The sequence below is a fragment of the Chiroxiphia lanceolata genome, chromosome 25 (assembly GCF_009829145.1).
Source record: "Chiroxiphia lanceolata isolate bChiLan1 chromosome 25, bChiLan1.pri, whole genome shotgun sequence".
In the NCBI taxonomy this organism is placed as follows: domain Eukaryota; kingdom Metazoa; phylum Chordata; class Aves; order Passeriformes; family Pipridae; genus Chiroxiphia; species Chiroxiphia lanceolata.
Window position 1 is genome coordinate 865,392 of NC_045661.1, and position 20,960 is coordinate 886,351.

General features: G+C 51.8%; 1 protein-coding gene and 1 long non-coding RNA gene across 2 annotated transcripts in view; one reads left to right on the forward strand and one right to left on the reverse strand.

Moving 5' to 3' along the window:
- LOC116798454 overlaps nucleotides 1-20,225 on the forward strand; it is a 29,887-nt gene extending 9,662 nt beyond the window's left edge. The window contains exon 4 of the long non-coding RNA XR_004360895.1: nucleotides 20,097-20,225. This is a non-coding gene — a long non-coding RNA (uncharacterized LOC116798454). The remainder of the gene's footprint in view (nucleotides 1-20,096) is intronic.
- Nucleotides 1,527-7,126, reverse strand: LOC116798446 (CMRF35-like molecule 1). The gene is made up of 8 exons (XM_032710903.1): nucleotides 6,753-7,126; nucleotides 5,503-5,826; nucleotides 4,866-5,171; nucleotides 4,234-4,563; nucleotides 3,543-3,603; nucleotides 2,922-3,037; nucleotides 2,471-2,520; nucleotides 1,527-2,013 (listed from the first exon to the last, which is right to left on the reverse strand). The coding sequence occupies exons 1-8, from the start codon at nucleotides 6,793-6,795 to the stop codon at nucleotides 1,807-1,809; spliced, it is 1,437 nt and encodes a 478-aa protein (XP_032566794.1). The 5' UTR covers nucleotides 6,796-7,126; the 3' UTR covers nucleotides 1,527-1,806.
- Nucleotides 20,226-20,960: the final 735 nt, after the last annotated feature.

Here is a 20,960-nt window from a genome sequence, read left to right on the forward strand (position 1 = left end):
GAACATCTTCCACTAGACCAGGTTTCTCCAGACCCCATCCAACCTGCCTTGAACAATTCCAGGGATGGGGCAGGCACAGCTTCTCTGGGCAACCTGGGCCAGTGCCTGCCCACCCTCACTGGGGGGAATTTCCCCCAATATCCCAATCTAACCCTGCCCCTGTCAGTGGGAAGCCATTCCCCCTTGCCCTGTCATTCCAGGCCCCTGTAAATGATTTACAGGAGCTGTGCATGGGGAGAATTACTGGAAAGCCAAAATGGAAAGAGTGGCTCTCATGGGGATCTGCAGGTGCCAGCAGATCTCCTCTGTCAGCATCCCAGGGTGGAAGGAGGGCAAGGACATCATCTTGTGGGTTTGCAGGAGAAAGAAGATGTAGAAGAGCTTGCACATGAAGCATTCCTGTTTGCCAGCTAACCACAGGAGCTCAGGGGCACTGCCCTGGCTGAAGCTGTGGCTGCTTTAAATGAGCACAACAGCCACCTGTGTTCTGGGCCTGGCAGAAAGGACACAGGATCTAGGGCTGGGGGCACTGATTCCAAGCCAGCTCAGGACTGCCCTCAGGGACCTCCCAGAGCAACAGCAAACTGGGAGGCTGGGTGCTGTTTTCTGGTTTTGAATTTATTTATTTACTTGGAAATCTTCCATGCAAGTATGAGTAGACCCTGACTTCTTAACTGGTGTACTGATGAATCTGCAGGTCTGTCCAGTCTTAAATGTGCCTCTTTTTCTTTCCTTGAGTTAGTGATTAAGAAAATGGTACCTCAGAGAAATTCTTTGTGAGGTGACTGATTGCAGTTTTTGTTCCTTCTTGCTCCAGTGAGCACAAATCTGGATTCTCTTTGAGAATCACCCTGAAAATGCCTCTCTTCCATTCCATTGTTTTCTACTATTACTCTTCCACAGCTTGACCCAGTGTAACTGCATGAAGAGCAAATTGTTAGGGGAATCTTGGGCTGAATGAACCATTTCCAGAACCATTTTCTTTTTCTTTCTGTCACATCAACTCCGAAAACCTCAAAAATTCCATCAGCCTCCCTGCTGCAGCCCTAGCAAGAGAAGCCTGTTGGATGTGACTGGCCTGGGAATGAGGGATGGTTCAGGCTCCTTTGGTCTCAGACCTGTCTGCAGGGCTTGGGGCAGGGAAATCAGATGCCAGAGCTTCTGGTCTTTTGGAGAGATGGAGCTGAGCCCCAGAAAACTCGTTTCAGGTTGCTCCTCACATGACTGCTAAATACAGGCAGCAAACATGTCCTTTGGAGAGTTTCCAGCAGAGAGAGGGAAGTGCAGATGTTGGTTCTGCTTATTCTTATAATCCAGCACTCCCATTCCCAACCCATTCCATGGGACATGAACCCAGACACAAAAAGGTTCAAGTTTGATCCCTGCAGCACTGCAGTGAGTTCACTTGGCCACAGGAGCTGAATCCTCAGGAATGGGGCAGAGTTTGTACCAGAGCATAGCTGGAATACCAAACCCAGCAATGTCCAGACAAATACTGCTCTTTTTCAAAAGCTCACACCTGCCTCTCCAAGAGTCTGCATTTTAATGGAACTGGAAAAACAGATGTACAAGGTATCCTGGGAATAACCCCACACCTCTGTCTGACCCGAGACAATCTGCCACAAGTGTGGCAAAGCCTCTACTGGCCATTAACAGGAGGGAGGTCAGAAAACGCACAGGCAACACACACATGGCAGCAAAACTCAGCTCCTCCCCAGTGTCCATCCACACACCTCCTACTCCTCATTCCCACTTCGTATTCCAGTTTGTTTCTCCCATTTCTGGATTGTTTGGGGACTCTGTGCTTCATCCTGCATCATTCCTTGGGAACTGGTTGAATGCGATGACAGCGTATTCCACGTTTTCCCCTTGGGGCTTCCTGTGAGCCTGGCTGGGTTCAATATTGCAGTAAAGAGGACCCTCAAGGCTGGGCTGGGATTGCAAGTCCAGGTTATTGTGTTTTAGGCCCTTGCTGTCATCCTTGGAACTTTCTCTTCTTTCAGTGCTGCCAAGCTGTGAAAAGAAAGGGAAAACACTTGTTAGCATGACACAGTGCCAGGTCACAGCTGTTACCAGGAGACCAAATTCTCCCAGAAGGAAAGGAGAAGCCATGTAAAAAATACCTTTGGTCATGACAGAGGTGAAAGAACAGAAGACTCTTCTTCATCACCTCTCCTGGATACAGGTCACAACTGCATGGTCTAACCTTGGTTACTAGTCCTTCAGTCATTTCTCAGGGGTTACTAGAATTTGGTCCACTGTGTTTTTTTCCTATTGGAGTTTCCCTACATTTATTCCCCTGTCTCTCTCCAGCTGGGAATATTCCTCTCTCTGGGGACATTAAATATCATTTCCCTCCTGCTCACAACCAAAGTGAGCTCCAAGGTCCTCATCAGGTGGGTCCAACAGCTCCTCACAGAGTATTGGTCAGGGACTCGGTACCACATGGGAAATCATTCATTTTCCTTACCTGTGCTGTGCCCTCTGAATTGTCATAAGTGTCCTCTGCTCCTCGGTTACCTTTGGAATAAGCCAAAATCAGAGGTTTTAGAAGTAGAGAAGCCCATGAAAAGCCCTGGCATTGCCTGTGCCTCAGGAGGTGTAGGGAAGGCTGTGGGATTGCCCAGTGATAGGAGCAGTGGGACCCCTCTGCCCTGAGCCTGGGGAACACCTTGGTCTCACTTCAATTCTCCCCTAACGTGTTTGCAGGTTCCTGTGCAGGGTCTGCAGGAACCCTGGTTTGACTTATTGTGAGCAGAGATGGCAGTGAGGAATCTGCCTTGAGGCCTCCCAGCCTGCACCTGCCTGATCTCCAGGGCACTGGGAGCTGGGAACGAGCTCACCCGGAGGGGGAAAGCAGTGGCAGAGAAGGCCCTGTTTGGTACAGACCAGGACAGGAGGCATCCCCCAGCTCCACATACCTGTTCTCTCCAGGAGCTTTTGCAGCCTGACACACAGCGCTACCGAGGCGATGAGAGCCAGGATGAGTAGGATGCTCAGCACCACGGACAGTAGGATGAAGGTGTTGACATTTGAGCTGCAGCCAGGAGAGCAAGGGAGTTACCAGTGTTGGATGGTGTAACAGCCCAGTACCAAACAGTGACCAAAAGGGACAGGGACAGGTTTCATGTTCTCGGTTCTATGCACTCAGAAGGAGGGTCTGGTTCTCCTGCAGCAATGCAATCTGATTTTTCTACCTGGTTGTGCTTTCTGAGCTTTTCCTAAACTATTCTCCAGGCTTTAGAAACAAGGCACTGTTCAAAGCTCTGAGCACAATTCCAGGCTCTCTGGAACAGGAACTGTCTTTTCCTCCTGTGTTTTGCAGCACCTGGTGCACCAGAGCTGATTTTACTAATCTGCCTCCTCCTTTGGAATTATGCTCCGGGCAGGAGCTGGAAGAGGAGAGGCCAGCTTTGGTAAGGATCCTGCCATACTTAATCCCTCTGTAGGCAGGAATCAGAGTACCCAGGGACTGCCTGCCCCAGATGTTTTGTGGACAAAACATGAATAACTTGTGTGTGTTCAAGCTCAGAGACTCTTACCTGGGTGCTGGGCTGTTGCCCAAAGGAGTTGCTTGACTTGAGCCTTCAGTGTCTGACAAAGCTGCAATGGCAGGCATGAAGAGAGGAACAGTCACAAATGCTTTGCATTTACCAGTGAAACCCCCCTGCCATTGCTGTTCCTGTGCCCAGGGGAGGGTGTGCAGAACCCACGTGTTGGGACCTTTTCCAGAGCATTACTGTCCCCTCCCAGGGTCTGCACTGCCTGTTCCTCTAGTCCTTCAAGAGCCAGGTTGCAGCTCAGTGCCATCCCTTACTGTTAGAGCATCATGCTGAAAGAGAGCCCAAGTCACAGATCTTTAAAATACAGGTCTAAAGGTTGTTCCCTTGACAACCCAGTGTGAAGGTCTTAATAGCCTTTGAAAGCCAAGAGATGAGTCACTATAAAGGGGCAGAACTGGTATCAGAGGATGAGAGACAGAAACACCTCTCAGGACAGCTGAACCTGCTCCCAGGTTAAAGGGGAGCAGCACAGCACACGTGTGGTTCATCTCCCATCCCTGCTACTACTCCATAACGTGGTGGCCATTCTCATGGCCAGTGCTGTAGGGTCAGGCAAACACAGGCAGGTGTAAGGTGTGAGGTGGTGTAAGCTGGGTGGTGCAGAGGGACAGAGCGGGAAAGTGAGTCTGGGATCTACAAACACAGTGTGTGCTGACAGGTCCGTACGTACCCTTGGAAACCTCGAGTGTGACCTCCTCCATCCGGGAGAGACCAGAGATTTCATGGAGCGCACACCAGTACACGCCAGAGTCCTGTGCCTGCAGCTGCTCCATGGTGATGGTGACAATCCCCTGCTGGGTGTCATCCTGGATCCTGACTCTGCCATCCTGAGATGTCCTTTGGTTCCCTGAGGGCCCTGAGCTTGTGGTAACCAGTATCTCACATGATGTCCCTGCTTCCTCTTTGCACCAGGCTTTGCTCACAGCCCCGTAGTCCGTGTTCTTGTACTGACACTGGACAGAGACGTTGCCTGATTCCTTGGCTGGGTACTGCTGGGTCCCTGGAAAACATCCGGAATGCTTGGTGAGATCCCAAAGCAGGCACAGTGGCACCCTGGATCTGCTTCTACCTCCAGACATGTGGAGCAGAAGGGGACTGGAGCCAGATTACTGGGGGCAAAAATGACTCATAAACTGAGGCACTCTGGGACACTGCAAGTGCAGTAGGTGCTCACTGTGGGACACTGAGAGGGCAGTAGGTGCTCACTGTGGGACACTGAGAGGGCAGTAGGTGCTCACTGTGGGACACTGAGAGGGCAGTAGGTGCTCATTTTGGGACACTGAGAGGGCAGTAGGTACTCACTCTTGAAGACAGAGAGCACGACCTCCATTACTCGGGTGCAGCCGGAGCTCAGTGCACACCAGTACGTGCCGGTGTCCTGGGCCTGCAGCCTCCTCATGGTGGTGGTGAGAGTATTCAGGCGGTCGTTGTACATCGTCGACGTTCTGTCGTGTGGAGCTTTGCTGTTGCTCCGTGTTGAACGGGAATCTGTGCTCGCCATGACTCTACACTCAGTCTGCCCTTCTCTCCGGCACCAGGTCGTGCTGTACCCCCAGATGCTGAGCGGGCACTGCACCCACAGAGTGTCCAACTCCCACTGGAGCACCTCTGAAACGCAAGGTGGTCACTTCCCAATGAGCAGTGGGCACAAGGGCATCCGCCTCCCTCCCCGAGCTGGGCATCTGGGACAGACCCTGCCCTGGGGCAACGCCCTCATGGAGAGCCCCTCATCAAGGCAGGGGTAGGGGTGAGGTAAGGCAGGACAAGAGGTTGCTGGGAACCTGCAGGGCCAGCCAGGTCTGTGGGGCTCCTTCACTCACTGGGGAAGGCAGCAAATGAGGCTGGGGAGTGGGGCTGGGGGGATCAGGGGAAGCTGCTCTGCTCCGGGGGAGAGGGGAGCAGGGGAAGGAATGATGTGGCTTTCTGACAAGGTACTCACCCTTGAAAACATTCAGTGAGATCCTCTTCAGTGGAGAACTGCTAGAGGAACTTAGACAGACATACGTGCCTGAGTCCTCTGCCTTGAGGTCAGTCATGGTGATGGACACGATCTTAGCAGTGGGGTCATCCTTTATTGTAGTTCTGTCTGTGGTTTGTCTTGTGAACTGGGTGCTTGCCCTCAACTCATAGCATTCGTCATTTTTCAGGCGGCACCAGTATTTCCACTGATTACCAGAAGTCTTGTCTGTGTAAGGACACTGGACATACAGAGTGCCCCCTTCCCGTCGTCTCTCCTCGGCATGAGGTGCTTGGGCTTGGAGACCTGTAAATATCAGATGTGGTGAGGGAGATGGGAGCTGAAGTAGGGCTGCCCACAGCCTTCCCACAGACACAGAGAAACAGGCTCTGATCTTCCCCTGTGGACACTTGTATCTGAAAGGACTCTAAAAATCAGAGTCTGTTCCCCCTGCTGAATTCACCTGCTTGCAAACAGGAGGGCTGATTTCTGGTGGGCAGTGCTGAGGTTTGAGCTGGGATTGCAGCTGTGGTTTAAAGCCCACAGACAAGTGGGTGCTCGAGGGGGTGGACCTTCAAGCCTGACTGGAGACATCCGTGACACAGTGTTGGGAGCTGCCCCAGCAAACCAGCCCTGTTGTCACTGCTCCTCGTTCAGGCAAATGGAGACCAACCCCTGCCCACACAGTGCCCTTGGTGTTGGTGGTCTGTGCGGGGTGGTGGGATGGGGCAGAGGGAAGGAGCCAGAGCAGATGTGTGCAACCTGCAGCTCCTCTGTGCCACATCCCTGGGGATGCCCAGCAACTCCTGGCTGTGAGGCTATGCAAGGTGCAGGTTGCCTTGATTCCCCAGCCTACCCCATGCTGGAAGCTTTGTGCTCTCTGCAGGGATGGGGGGAGCAGGCGGTGCCCACGGACACTGTCCTGATCCAGGGCTGCAATCAGAGGCGCTGAGCTGGGCCAGTGTGATGGGAAATCCAACTGGGAGAGGTGCTGGGGCTGCTTTGGAGGCCACAGCTCTGTGCTTCCAGGGTGGTTTGTCCTGGGAGCCTGGAGGAGCCAGATGTGTGTGGTGGGAACTGGGGCTGCCCTTTCCCTCCCCACCCCTGCAAGTGAGTTGCCCCCATCAGAGTCCAGCTGAGGTTGGGGGTTCCCTGACTGTGGAGCTCCCCAGGCAGTGGGAGGTGGGGAAGGATGACCCACTCCCCTGGGACATGCCCAGCCCTTCTCTTACCTGGGAAGCAGAGCAGCAGCAGCAGGAGGGCTCTCAGCTCCATGGCCACGCTCAGGCCCAGGGAAGGGGCATTGCTGGGGGCTGCCCACCCTGTCTGCCCCTGTGTGTCTGCCTCGTGGTCCCTCCTGCCTCGCAGTGGCACAGCTGGAGGAAGTGCCTGAGGTCTTGCCTCAGGCGGAAATACCTCCCCATGTTTTGTTACAACATTGATATTAAGATGATTTCTGGGTGCATTTGGGGAAGTGCTGAGCACAGCCTGTCCTGATGTCAAAGGCCCGTTGCTTCTCTCGCCTGGCTGGTGTAATTTGCTTTGTCACTCTGCTCGTCCACCCCCCAGCCATGAGGCTACCTCCTCTTCCTCCCAGGCAAGTGGGGGACAGGGCTGAGTTTGCTATCCACCAGCAGATTTTGGGCCCCAATGCCCCTGGTCGGTTCTGTGTGCTGGTGTGTGCAGGTGCTCACCAGCTTTTGGGTTGGTTTCAGGGTGTGGGGTTTGTTCTCTCGCGCTCCGGTTGCAGCCAGATGTTTCTCTCTAAAACTGCTGCCAGGTGCTCCGAGGTTGCCAGCTGAGGTTGCCAGCACCAGCCTGGTTGTGTCCCTGGAGCACATCCCCAGAGAAGTCCCTCCCTCTGACACATGGCCATCGTGTCCCCAGAGACGTCGCTGCCTCTGTAAGTCTGTGCTGGGCACTTCTGGCCAGGATCCGTCCCTGGGGAAAGCAGGATAGGGACTTCTTCCCCTAGTGCATCCTCTGAGGTGCTTAAAGGTCCATCTTAAAGAACTGATGAATGCTACTCATACTAAATTTATGGGATTTCCTTTAGGTGCACATGGGAAGGGAATTATGAGGTTTTAGCTGGACTTGGTCTCTCCAGTTCCCACAGGAAAAGCTCACTCATCATCTATTGAATCTGTCCCTTTTTACTTCAGTGGATATTGTACATGGGTTTCCTGGGCAAACTTGGACTGTTGTAAGATCTTAATTAATTAATTAGATGAATGAATTAATTGGAATACTATGAGCAAATGAATTGTAAATAAATGGATTCAGGGATCTTAGTGCAATGTCACTGTGATGTGCCATAGGGAGGACACACTACCAGCCATATCGCCAAAATTTCCAGCATTTGTTTCTTTCCACTGAAAGCAAAGAGAAGGAATGTGGTATCTCAGCATCTCCCTGCATTGCTAATGGAAAATCAGGATCTTTTCCTTATTCCAAAATCAGTTTTTATTATATTGTCAAGGATAACATCAATTTAAGTAAAGAATGATCTGATCTTTCATGGGAAGCAAATATATTTTGGGGTTTAAATTCACAAATATGCACTAAAATGTAGTTCTCCTCAACCAAAGATTGCTGCCTGGCTGTGAAGGTCTGGTGTAGCAACTGTTCTTTGAGTTGCAGTGTTGGGGGATTCCTTGATTTCAGTCTATCCTGCTGCATGAGTCAGGAACAGTCCCTTAAAAGAGGAAGGATTTGTGCTGTGTGGCTCAGGGCTTGTTTCACTGCGGTTCAGCCCAGTCCTTGGATGGCTGGTGGGTTCAGTGTGTGGACCTGAGAGAAAGGGAGGGATCAGGCAGGAAATCAGTCGTCAAAAGATGAGGAGATTCTCCAGCTTCAGTTACAGCTCAGTTCTGTGCTCGGGGACAGAGCTTTTCATACCTATTCAAGCTTTGTGTCTAGAGATACAGTGAGCACAAATATCTATGGAATTATATTCCCTCTGTGGAATAGCTAACAGGCCTGAGCTGGCTCTGCGGAGGCTTCAAAAGGCTGAGGATATAAAAGGTTTGGTAAGGAAACAGAGGACGGTGTCAGTCGCGTGTGATAGTGAATCCCTGCCCCTCATTCCTGGGGGCTGCTGAGGCAATAGGACACGGGGATTATCCCAGTTCCTCACGCCTTCTCTTACCTGAACAACAGAAGACTGGCAGCAGCAGGAATCTTGGCTCCATGCCTGTCTTGGAGTCTCAGAAACAGGGAGAAATGTTCTGGGTTTTGGCATCCCATAAACTTCCATGTGGCTGATTCTGCAGCCAGGTGCTTTGCAGGCCTGGGCTCAACCAGGGAATGGGGAACAGCTTCTTCTGTAGCTTTTCTCCTCCTTTCCCTTGGCCTCCCCAAGAAACTCTGCTCCATGGAAATCCAGGCAAAGCCAGTTCTCCAAGTGAGCAAAGCCACCTATGGAATCCTCCAGGTCAGTCACTGAGTGTGCGTCAGAGCCACCACCAAAGTCCTCTTTGGTCACAGCTCTGGGGGGACTCACTCATGGATGTTTCACAGCTGGCTCTGCCCCAAATAGCTGCTTTGGGAAGCACAAACAGCATCAGGTCTTGTTTGCCTTGACTCCAAGCTTTTGTCTCTCTAGCTGTTGTGAGGATGCTGGAGGAGGCCTGTCCTTCCACTCTGCTCCCAGACACCTTGTACTTGCCATGCTGGGAATCGTGCCTCTCGTCAGCAGGGCTTGGCCAAGTCCCTTCTGCCTCCCCTTGACATCCCTGTGTCCTTCTCTGCCCTTGAAGGCAGTGACAGCAGAGCAGTCAGTGGCAGTGAGTCCTCTGCCAGCACAGTGCTCACAGCGGGGTCCCCTGGGCCAGTACCTGCCCCGCTCCACCAGAGCAGCACAGAGACCGTACTGACACCCTGGCTGCAAAGAATTTCCAATTATATGAATAAGCAGCTTATTAACAATACATTCTGGCTAATCATTTTGTGCTAGATATCTCCGCATTGTCTTGTCCCCAAATCCCTCTCTCATCAGGCACTTGATGCTCAGTAACGAGAAGAGGGAACGCGCTCGTGCTCTTGCGAACAAATCCCAGGAGTCTGCAATTAGTTCAGTTTCTGCAACCGGTTGCCTACAAACTGAGCCAAGAACTGTGCCTCATCCCTTCCCATGGCATTTGCTGCAGCCAGGAGGTCCTTTCTGAGGAGAGGCTCTTTGGGACAGGACAGGTCACGAAGAGATGCCTGCTCAGGACTCGGCATCTTGGAGCAGCAAGAACATAATGAAGGTGGTCCTTTTGCTGCATCTCTGACAGAGGATCAATATGACTTTTAATTATAGAATCACAGAAAAGAAGATGAATGTTATCTCGGAAGGTCACTTAATCCAGCCCCGTGACACAGCTGGATCAGCTCTTTCCATGTAATTTCTAAAGATCTGTTTAACCAGTTGAGGTTGCAGCGTTCCCAGTGACCTGTTCCAGTGCTGCATCAGCCCTATTTGAACACTCCTCCTAACTCTGACTCTCCCTGCTATTTAATGCCTTGTTCCCTTTGTATCCATTGGGAATTCGGAGAGCAGCCCGTGTGAACGCGGGTGGGTCAGACCGTGTTTGTTACAGCGGGTGGATGGATCAGCCCGTGGTACCCCGGGTGGGTCAGCCCGTGTTAACGCGGGTGGGTCAGATCGTGGTACCCCGGGTGGACCAGCCCGTGTTTGTTACCCCGGGTGGACCAGCCCCTGTTACCGGGGGGTTCGCAGGAGCCCGGCCCGGTCCGGGGGGGGGCAGCGGCCACCAGGGGGCGGGGGAGGCTCAGGAATAGCGGCGCTCAGGGCTGAGCGGACCCGGGCCTTGGCGACCACCCCTGGCACGGGCACGGACACCTCCCACAGCCCGGGGGGCTCCAAGCCCCGTCCGAGGCCGTGCACACTGCCAGGGATGGGGCAGCCTGTTCTGTGTAAGGGCTCACGTGCCTGGACGGTATTCCCCGTGTTTTACATGAAAACGAACGCCCCGCTCAGCGAACTCACCACGTGGGGACCCCACCCGGGGGGCACCTGCTCGCTGCAGAAAGGTGCCCAAACACGGCAGTTCCTCCGTCCCTCCTCTGCCTCCCCTGGCTCCGGGGACTAGTGCCCACCTGAGCCCTCTTATCTGTGCTGCAAGGTTTGTAGAGAAGGTGGATATTCAGTGAGACACCAGAACGGGCTGACCAGAGAAGCTGTGGCTGCTCCAGCCCTGGAAGTGTCCAAGGCCAGGCTGGACGGGGCTTGGAGCAACCTGGGCTAGTGGAAGGTGTCCCTGCCCATTGCAGAGGGTGGCACTGGGTGATCATTAACATCTCTTTCAACTCAAACCATTCCATGATTCAATGATATTCTTGTCTCACCCTGCAGTGGGCCTTTCTTCCCAAAACTCTGAGCCTGCTGCAATCTTGAGACCTGACTGGTCAGATGATGGAGCCTTCCCGGTCTTTCCTGGGGCATCTCCACCAGTTCCTTCCTCAGCACATCAACACAGATCAACCCTTCACCCTCACCCAGGCCTGACGCTCTGCAGGGCTGTGGGGCTGTGGGAATTGATCCTAAATGGTCCTGCAAAAGGAGAATGTTGGGATAAGGGAGAAGGAGGAATTCTTTTGGAATAAGGTGGTGTAAGACGGCTCAGGGAAACAGCAGGAGCAGTGAGAGGGAAGCAGGGCTGGGAGAGGAAGGCAGAGCTGGGACCCCCACACTGGCAGTGGGGGGGGGGGGCTGGGGCTGGTGGGCACGCGGGACCCTCGCTCCGTGAGCCGGACACGGGCTGCGGGCTCGGCTCGGCTCTGAAGGAGAAGAGGCCCCACAGCAGCAGCTTAGTGAGGGGCCTGGTGTTTGGTCTGTTCCACATCAATGGGGCGTCCAGCTGTGGCTGAGGATGAAAGCAAGCGAGAGAGAGAGGATTAAAGGCTCCCAGGGTCTCCTCTAACCCACCTAAGACTCACCAAGAGGGCAGTGTGCGGCTTCAGGAAGGCTTCTTCATATGGAAAATATTATGTGAGGGAGGGAAAGAGGAGGGGGAAGGGAGCAGGGAGAGAGAGAGACTTCTGTCCAGAGAGTGCTGGGGGAAGAATGACCACTAAAAGCACTTTGGAGGTTCAGATCGAGCCCAGGAGAAAGCGCTGAGCTCTGCCACACCTGCGAGTGTGACGGGGCACAGGTGTGATGAGTTTGGGGGGCCTGCAGACAAGAGCAGAGGAAAAATAAAGGGATGAAAGAAGAGGGAAAGTGAAGGGGAATGAGGAGGCTGGCAAAAGGGAGGTGAAAGGAGAGAGATGGAAGGGGAGGTGGTGAAAGGCGGGCTGAGGGCTGTGAGGGGAGTGGGAGGTGGTGACAGCCTGGCTGTCTGCTGCATTGTGCAGGATCCAGGTGGGCAGGTGGGAGCCCCACGCTCAGCCCTCCTGGCCCGTTCCCTACCCCGCCACACTGCTCCAGGAATGCCTGTGATGGGGAACAAATTGCTAACAGAAGTGAGACATTTTGCACTGCACACAAGCGAGTTTCCAGTGCAAGGTTTCCTGTCAGCGGCCGGGCCGGAGGGTGTGGAGCCCTCCTGCCTCTGGCAGGATAATCCCGTGAGTTAACACACAGCCTTGGTTACGGTGCAGGATGAGGGACCTGAGGCCGGGCTTTCCTGCCTCCTGTTTTGGCTGCCACTGTTTCTCTGCTTCCATTCCCTGGTATTTTCTGCTCCCCCTGGGTGTGGCATTCCCAGTCTCATTAGCCCTTCCTCCCCCACCACCTCCCACCGCTGAGATCTCCCCGGCATTCACAGGCTTCCACTCCACTTTCCTCCTTGATTTATCCTGGTGAACCGAGTGACCTTCCTCGACCTCATTTTCATGACCGTGTGAGCACAGGCAGGCACCTGGGGAGGGCAGGTCATCCCTTGCTCCCCGTCCGTGAGCTGTGAGGACACCGACACTCCCACTCACACCAGGGCGGGTGGTGGGTGCTCACACTGCGGGTGGGTGCCCAGCACCTGGATCTGCAACCAGGGTGGGTGGTGGGTGCTCACACTGCGGGTGGGTGCCCAGCACCTGGATCTGCAGCACTTCCTTGCACACCAGGGTCAGAGACGTGGAAAGTGCTGGCTGAAAAACATGGAACTGCTTGTCTTTGCATCTCTGCACACTGGATGGTGTTCAGCTGAGCTGGTGTGTGTGCACCAGCAGTGTGCAGGGAAACACCCTGGTGTGTGTCGCTCTAGAGACAGGAACAGCTTTTCAATTTTCTATCACCTGTGCTTTGAGGGATCCCACAGAGATACCTGGTCTGTCCCTGTGAGAAGTGCACACAGATACTGTCTCTCCTTTACAGAATCCCAGAATGGTTTGGGTTGGAAGGCACCTTAAAGCTCATCTCATTCTCTGCCCTGCCATGGGCAGGGACACCTTTCACTAGACCAGGTTGTTCCAAGCCCCATCCAACACAGCCTTGGACACTTCCAGGGATGGGGTAGCCACAGCTTCTCAGGATAGCCTGGGCCAGGGCCTCCCCACCCTTGCAGGGAGGAGTTTCCCACCTGGCCCAGGTTTCTGTGTTCTTGGTCATCACTGCAGAGGCTGAAAAGTCTCCAGATGGACCCAACAAGCCAAAATGCAGAGCTGGGGGATGTGCACTGACTCCCTGGTATGGACACACCTGCAAGGTGAGGGAACCTCTAGGACCACAAATGTCCTGATGCCCTGTGGCTCCTGATGGAACAAGTGGATTTTAACAGGAGAGAGATCACTTCTCCCTCCTCCCTAGAAAACACATCTCTGAGTCTCTGCTCCTGGGTCTGAGGAATTTTGGACAACAGTCTGAATGTCTGAAGTGTCAGAGGAGCAGCCAACCCAAAGGTGCTGCTGAGTTTTGGGGCAGCAACTCAGGTCTGATCCCATTTGGGCACTCAGCTGCACCCCACCCAGGCTCCACTCCAACATCCCAAAGCTGAGTGTCTTCCACACTTTTGCTGAATAGCTGGCAAAGTGATTTGCCCCCTTCCCTCGCCCAGTGGCACATAAATCCCTTTGCCCCTAGTCTGGAAATCTGCCTTCCTGTCCCTCCCTTCCCTGCCTTCCTGGGAAGCCAGCGTGGATGCAGTGCTGCCGGCTTGCCTGTCTGAGCTGCTTAGTTAAGAATAATAAACAGACTCCTAAATGGAAGGATATTCTTTAAACCTGCCTTGTGCTGCCTGCCAGGGAATGCAGGCAGCAGAGCCCACCTCCTGTCCCCCTCCAGCCCCGGCTCCAGGCTCTCCTGAAACCTGATCTGCTCCACTGTGGAGCTGCACCATGGCCTCTGCGTGCACCTTCCCCCCTGACCCTGTCTGGATTCTCCTGTCCTCTTCCTGACACACTCCCAAGGAGCACGTGCTGCTGGCTCACACACACCCCACAGAGGGGCTCACGGTGGCACAGCCACAGCTGCGCTCCCAGGTCGCTGTGCCACTGCCCAGCCGGGCACGAGGGGGACTTAAGACGGAGAATCATGGAATTGGGGAATGGTTTCAGCTGGAAGGGACCTTGAGACTCACCCAGTCCCAGCCCCTGCCATAAGCAGGGACACCTTCCACTAGCCCAGGTTGCTCCAAGCCCTGTCCAACCTGGCCTTGGACACTTCCAGGGATGGGGCAGCCACAATTTCTCTGGGCAACCTGTGCAACTTGTGCCAGGCAACTTGTGCCAGGGCCTCACCACCCTCACAGCCAAGAATTCCTTCCCAATATCCCATCTAATCCCGGTGTCTGGCAGCGTGAAGCCATTCCCCTTGTCCAGTCCCTCCAGGTCCTTGTCCAAAATCCCTCTTGAAGCACAGATGTTCCTGTGGTCACTTGTTCTGCTTCATAGTCTGCTGTTTGCAGCTCTTCTGACACAGGGATGTCCTTCCCTGTCTCTCCATGTTGCTCATGCACCTTCTATTTAGACACAAAGGCATCTTTTCCCACCTTCTCCTGCTTGTTCCCTCCTTCCAGCTCACACAGTTGCCCAGCTTTCCTTGTCTGTGTCCCATTTTCCTCATGCCAGCACTCACAGCCCGCAGGAAGCCGATGTCAGCTGGAGGCTGAGCAGTCCCTGGGACCCTCCAGCCCTGCCACACTTTTCAACCCACTTCTCATTTTTCTTCTTCTCTTTCTGTAATTTATTGTTTTCAGCTCTCCTCCTCCTCCTCAGTGCCTGCTGAAGGGAACTCATCTCCTGCCTCTTCTTTCTGTTTTCATCTTAAGAAAGAAGGGAAAAACCCATTTTGCTCTTTCCCCAGCTCCAATTCCCCTTCCACCCCCACACCCTCCCACCTCCCTTCCCAGCCCTGAAACCTTTTCCTGATAGTGTTGCTGTAACTGTTCAATTAAACGAGCAATTACAAAATCAATCAAAGTGAACCGTGTGCCGTGTGCCGAGGGGGCAGCGCCGGGGAGCGGGGACGGCGCCGGGGCCCGGCCCAGCCCCAAGGCAGCTCAGCTCGGGCTCGGCTCCAATTGTCTCGACTGATGGTGAGACGTTGCTCTGAGGACAGGGGCTGCCTTCTGCAGGGTCACACTGGCATCACCAGCCTCACACACCTGCAGAAAATCCTGGCAGAGCTCTTGGTACAAACCACGGCTTTTGGGCTGGATCGGCCATTCCACAACCCCATGATTCCAACATGATCAGCCCCCACACGGGTCTGGTGCGATTTCAGGGGGTTACTGACTCCCTGCTGATTCCCTCTCCCTCTGGAGTGGATGTTCCTGCTCCTGCTGCACCCAAGCCATGGAATCAGTGTGTGCCCTGGCTCTTTGCCACACGCTGTTTCCTCACCAAGTGGCACTCACGCTGTCTCACTCCCCACTGTCCATGTCTCCTCAGAACTATATCCATGATTTTCACTGTGGGAATTCTCTTCCAACACCTGCAGCCCTTTGGTGCTTTTAGCACCAAGCCTGGCCCTGACACAGAGGAAGAAATCCTTCCAAACTCATCTCAAACAGGGGAAGATGAGCTGGAGAACAGGTTGGATTAAGAGGAAATTGTGCAAAGCAGATGAGTTTTGGTTCACAGGTGGGCAGAATCATGGCAGCTTCCCAGTGGTGTGAGGAAGTCAGCTTTGGTACATCCAAGGAGACCCAGATCCTGCTCCTGGTTACACCAAGCCTTGAAAGGCTGAGGCAAACCACTGAGAACTGGGGACCAGAGACCTTAATGGAAAGGATAGGAAAGGCTTTCTTGTCGTCTTATGAAGACATCCATGAAAGGAACACCTTCTAGAAAGCCCTTTGCCTTAGTGTAATCCATCAGAAGCACACCCTTGTCTTGCTTCTGGGTTCTGGTTGTGCTCTTCAAGGTACATTTCCCTCCAGATTGAAGGGAAGCGGGATTGGAGCCGTTTAATGATGAGCTCTTATCCCAGACTTGACCCTGATTTTGCACAGTCAGAGAAGCAGCATCCCAAAGGCTTATCATTCCTTTCAGAGCAGGAATCTGGCAGGTTTCCTGGGGCAGGAGTCCAGGCTTTAATTTTTAGTGAGTAATACTGAGAGCCTGGTCACCCCGCGGGTCCCGTGGAAACAGGACTGTGCTGACACACTTCCAGTGCAGCAGGAGGGACAAATCAATCTGCAAGGAGGCTTTAACGAGGCCCCCATCCCTGGTTTTTTGGTTTGGTCACACACGGGTTCACTAGAGTTTTATAAATTAAATATTGAAATAAGCACACAACTGCTGCTGTACCCTGTTCCCAAGCTCCCATGTCTGACAGAGATGTTCAGTGCTGCTGCAGCACTCCTCTATTTCCCCACCCACCTGGAAATGACAGAATGAAGAGGGCTGGGAAGGGAGCAATTTGGCACAGGGGTAGGTTGATTTTCCTGCAGTTTTTCCTGCTGCTGCCATGTTATTTTGGATCGTGCTGACACCATTTAGGGTGTATTTACTGGGTGTGCCAGGGGTGCCTGAAGCCTTTGGCCTTGGGGTTTGTATAAATCAAAGGAAATGAGTGTTTCCAAGCACTTTAGGCTGCAACATCAGCCCAGCTGTGCAGCCCTGTGGGGTGATGCAGGTCTGTGGGTGCTGCTGGGCTGGAACTGTTTTGATCTTCTGTAATTTTGGGAGCTGCCCATGGTTGTGTCCCGTGGCTCTCAGTCCTACAAACATTTCACCTGTGACTTTCAGGCTGGTCCCATCCCTGTCAGCCTTTGGTGACAGCCTGAAGGAAATTCTCATTTTTCTTGGTGGATTTGGGACCGAAGTATCTGCGATAGGATTCATTTGTGGGAAAGATCTGAACTGCCAAGAGGGACAGGGAGGGATGTTATTTTGCAACCCTTTTGTCCCAAAGCCACAAATCTGTCACTCACAGCTCTGCCTGTCCCTTGGCTCTGTCATCATGGGGGGTGTGGAGCAGCCTGGCCTGTGGCCCTGCAGGACCATCCGTCAGGGCACAGCGGGGAAGGAGCAGGTCCCAAATTTCTGATTAGGAGGGAGGAAAACCCACTTGGCTCCAAGGAGGACAAGTCCCCCCGCAGCAGAAAAGGACTACACAGAGGCTGCTGGTGTGAGAACCCTCTCAGTCCCTCCACTTCATTGCTGGGGCTGGAGGGAGGTAGAAAAGGGACCTGAACACGCTCTCACTTGGTTTCTGCCAGGGGGAGAAACTGTTGTCTCCAAGGAATTGACTCCTGATTTATGAGGGTCTTGCTCCTGACTTGCAGTAAGATGAATAATGGGGAAATTTCTCACAATGAGGGTGGGGAGGCCCTGGCACAGGTTGCCCAGAGCAGCTGTGGCTGCCCCATCCCAGGTTGGACGGGGCTTGGAGCAACCAGGATAGTGGAAGGTGCCCCTGCCCGTGGCAGGGGGTGGCACTGGATGATGTTTAAGGTCCCTTCCAACCCAATCCAGCCTGTGATTCCATAAACACCCAGCTCCTGTGCTTCCAGATCCCAGCCTGGAATTCCCTCACCCCAGGCTCTGCTCCCAGGGTCAGGGCCAGTCCTGCCCAGTGTCCCTGTGGTGTGACAGGGGCTGGGTGGGACAGGGCCACCTGCCCGGGGTGCTGCAGGGTGCTGAGCTGTGGCACCGGGTACGAGCCTCTGGCCTTGTCCAGCTGCCTCTTTGCCATCTATATTTGGTAAAGAAATGATTGGGAATTGTTTGTTTGTGGCTCCTTGGAAACCCTCCGGTAGAAATGGCTTCTTTTGTTTGGTTACTTGGGAAAAATATTTCCCCCTCCTTCTTTCACTATTTTGAAACATTAAAAAAGCAAAGCTTTAAAGAGCCCAGGAATATCCCTGACTGTCACCAGCCTCTGTCTCTCCTCCTGGCTCCCTGCTCTCTCCCTGAGACTCTGCTCCACCTTCCTGTACATCCTGACAATGAAAACACCATTTAAATGTCCTCAAAGTTTCTCCTTCCATCGAAAAAGGGGATTTATTCTCCTTTTTTTTTTTTAATCAGAATTAATGTGATTCTAATGTGCTCCTTTTGATCTTCAGGGGATTTTTTACACTGATGATCCCTAATTTTGAATTTTTTTTCTTCTTTTTTGGTTTTAATTGTTTTAAAAAGCTTTAGCGAAAGGGGGAAAAAAAAATCCATCCTACTTCTTTGGCACATCTTTAACCTTTAAGTACCTCCAGAAAAAAATGTTTAAAATATATTATACATTTTTAAAGAGGGTGCGTTTGACAGGTCAGTCTCAAACCTCTCTCTCTTTTCTTGCGCTGTGTTGGAATAAGACAATTTTGCAGCTTGGATTTTTTTGACAGTTAAATTGCAATGTAGGCAGAGGGTGGAATAGGGATCCTGTCTCTTTAACTCTCTAACTAGACAAAGACTTTTCCCCTCTGAGAGCTGAGCCCGGGATCAGAACTGTCAGATGATCTCGTAGCACTTGGGAGAGTTTGCAAAGTCATAATTATATCTTTTAACCTGTCTTGCTCTTTGCAAAAGAAAGGTCCTATTATATTGAAATGAGATTATTAGCCATCAAATACTTTCTTTCTTGGGATTCTTCTTCTTTAAAAAAAAATTCAAATACCTTAACTACTTTGCAATTGAATTTTTATAAGATTTACTTTTCGCTAAATAAGTGTTCTGCAGCAGCTATTTTTTTAAAGTATTTTTAAAAGGGTGTTTTCAATATGCAGATGCAAAAAAAATCAGACTAAATGTCTGAAATGTCACCTGGATAATTAAAGGAAGGTAAAGTTTCAGAGCTCAGTTCAGGTTTTTTCCCTGGCTTACTTGGTGAGCTTTGCTATTCCCAGACCCTGCTGCTTTTCCTCATTTCAATGCCAAAAATATATTTTCCCTGAAACCCAATCATTTTCAACCTTCCATTTTCTCTCTTTTTTCTTTTTTTTTTTTTTCCCTGTGTCTTTTCTTCATGAAAAAATGAAAATGAAACCCCAAATAACCGGAGAAGGTTTTTTTAATGCACACAATTGAAATCCCCGCACTGCAGTGTCAGTGTGGGCTGGAACAAAAGGGGACGAGTCTCTGAAGCAATCAGGGTATCACCAGAAATCAAAGGGAAATCCAATCCCAAATTCAAGAAAGAGCTTCTTAAGCAAGCTCATCCAGTACTAGTTGGCACAACAGTTACACCCAGGCAAAATTTGGAACTTGAGATTAGGAAACATTAGATATTTAACACGTTTTTAAATATCTGCCTGAATGAGGATTGGAGGGAATATGAAATAGTTGAAACCTGCGGACAACCTGTGCCTGATCCCAAGACCTCTGAAGCCAACAGAGAGTCCTTCCCCCTGCTCTGGCTCCAGCACCCTGTGCTGGGAGGGACTGGTCATTTTAATGGGATGATTAAAGTCATTCATGGCTGAATAATTCAGATTGTGTCAGCCTGTCCTTTATAAACTCTCTTTGCATGGGTGGGTTATGTGGTGGCCATAAAAATTCGTTCTGAGATTAAATTCAGTGTGTGCCAGTCTGACAAAGGATTTGTTCCTGGTGCAAACTCCCCAGAAACTCGCAGGATGCCAGGAACTCACAACTCGTTTACATGCTTTTTAAGGGATTAGATACCTTTACATTTTTAAAATATAATTTTTAAAAGTAATTTTAAAGATGCTCTGCAGGGCTGCAGGGTGGTGCAGGACTCTCCATCCCAGGAGTCTGGTGTACTTTTGAACGCCCCAGGAAGGGCCTCAACTGTGCTGTTGTGATCACATGTATTTCCTGGTGACCATATTCTTCTTTTTTTAATTCCAAAGCCTGAGAACAAAGACCATGGTTTAACACACCTGACTGACCTTCTCAGAGATGTCTGGTCATAACACACACCAGGTGAGGGACAGAACAAAACAACCTCCCATGCTAAAGGAGGCCCTGATTCAGAACGAGCCCCACCTGGGGAAAGGTTTTTAATGAAGAACCTCAGGACAGGAAGGTTCAGGAATTCGTTGAGCTGCACCTGCTGAAAGTTCCATAAACCCCAGCACCTGCTGAGGGGGACACACAGGGTTTCTGTCTCTCCAGAGCTCCCTCGTGCTCCTGGTGCTTTGGTACGGAAACCTCTCCCTGCCCTACGTGGTTTTAATACTCACAAGCCTATTGCAAACTAAAATATGTGGGGTTTTTCCCTTGGTTTACAGGACAGACCCAGAGCCTTCAAGGAAACTCTTGGATACGATCACCAGGTGTTCTCTGTCCATCCAGCTTTTGGGTTTCATGCTGAAGCTGCAGCATCAGCCACCTCCGAGTTCAAGGTAGGAGCAAATGTCTGGTTTTACTCCTGCATTTGCGCCCTTATATTTCTTTTCCAACTGGATGACTCGAGCAAAGAGTGACAGATATTCATATAGTACCTGACTAAGCTGCCTTTAATCGTCTCTGTGTGCTGGGGAGCCAGGAGATAAGGCCAGAGAGCCAGTTCAACCTGTGTGAATTGGCAGTGGCCCCCTGACTCCCTGGAGCAGCTCCAGTTTACACCACTGAGGATCTGACTTGGAATTTCAAGGCTTTTCAGTTACTATCATAAATATATCTTCTTTTTCTTGGCAATGAAATAATCTATAGAGTGGTTCCAAAAAATTAAAAGAAGCTGTTGGCAGATGTGTCTATTAGTTTGAGCTGGAGGTTTTTGGCTTTTTCGAGGCCCGAGCTCAGACGTGGGGTAGCCGGGAGGCTTCTGGGCGTCCACAGTAGCTTTACCTTTGGCTGTGCTGTTGTTCCTGGAGGAATGTGCTTTGTTTCTCTGGGTTGATTGGAGAGGGGTGTGGGAGAGGTTTAAATGAGAGACTCAGGAAGTACACAACAAGAGGAATTCAAGAGCTGTCCCTCTGTCTTGCTGATGACCCCGGTGAATCCGTAAGTCCCCTGAGTCAGTACCTGTGTTCCAGCCTCGGGCAGGGATGGCGTGTGGGTTAGGGAATGCAAGCACGAGGTGATGTCCAACTTTGCTTATTTAAAATATGAAAAATAGTGCCTTTTTAAGGGCAGATTCCTATAGAAAATGT

Bases quoted from the DNA above. Each gene is read 5' to 3' on its own strand.
- LOC116798446 (XM_032710903.1), bottom strand. From the start codon at position 6,795: ATGGAGCTGAGAGCCCTCCTGCTGCTGCTGCTCTGCTTCCCAG. The intron at 2,521-2,921 runs GTATGTGGAGCT...CTTATTCCAAAG, and splicing joins AAAGCTCCTGGAGAGAACAG to GTAACCGAGGAGCAGAGGAC. The intron at 2,014-2,470 runs GTAAGGAAAATG...TTCTTTTCACAG, and splicing joins ATTCAGAGGGCACAGCACAG to CTTGGCAGCACTGAAAGAAG.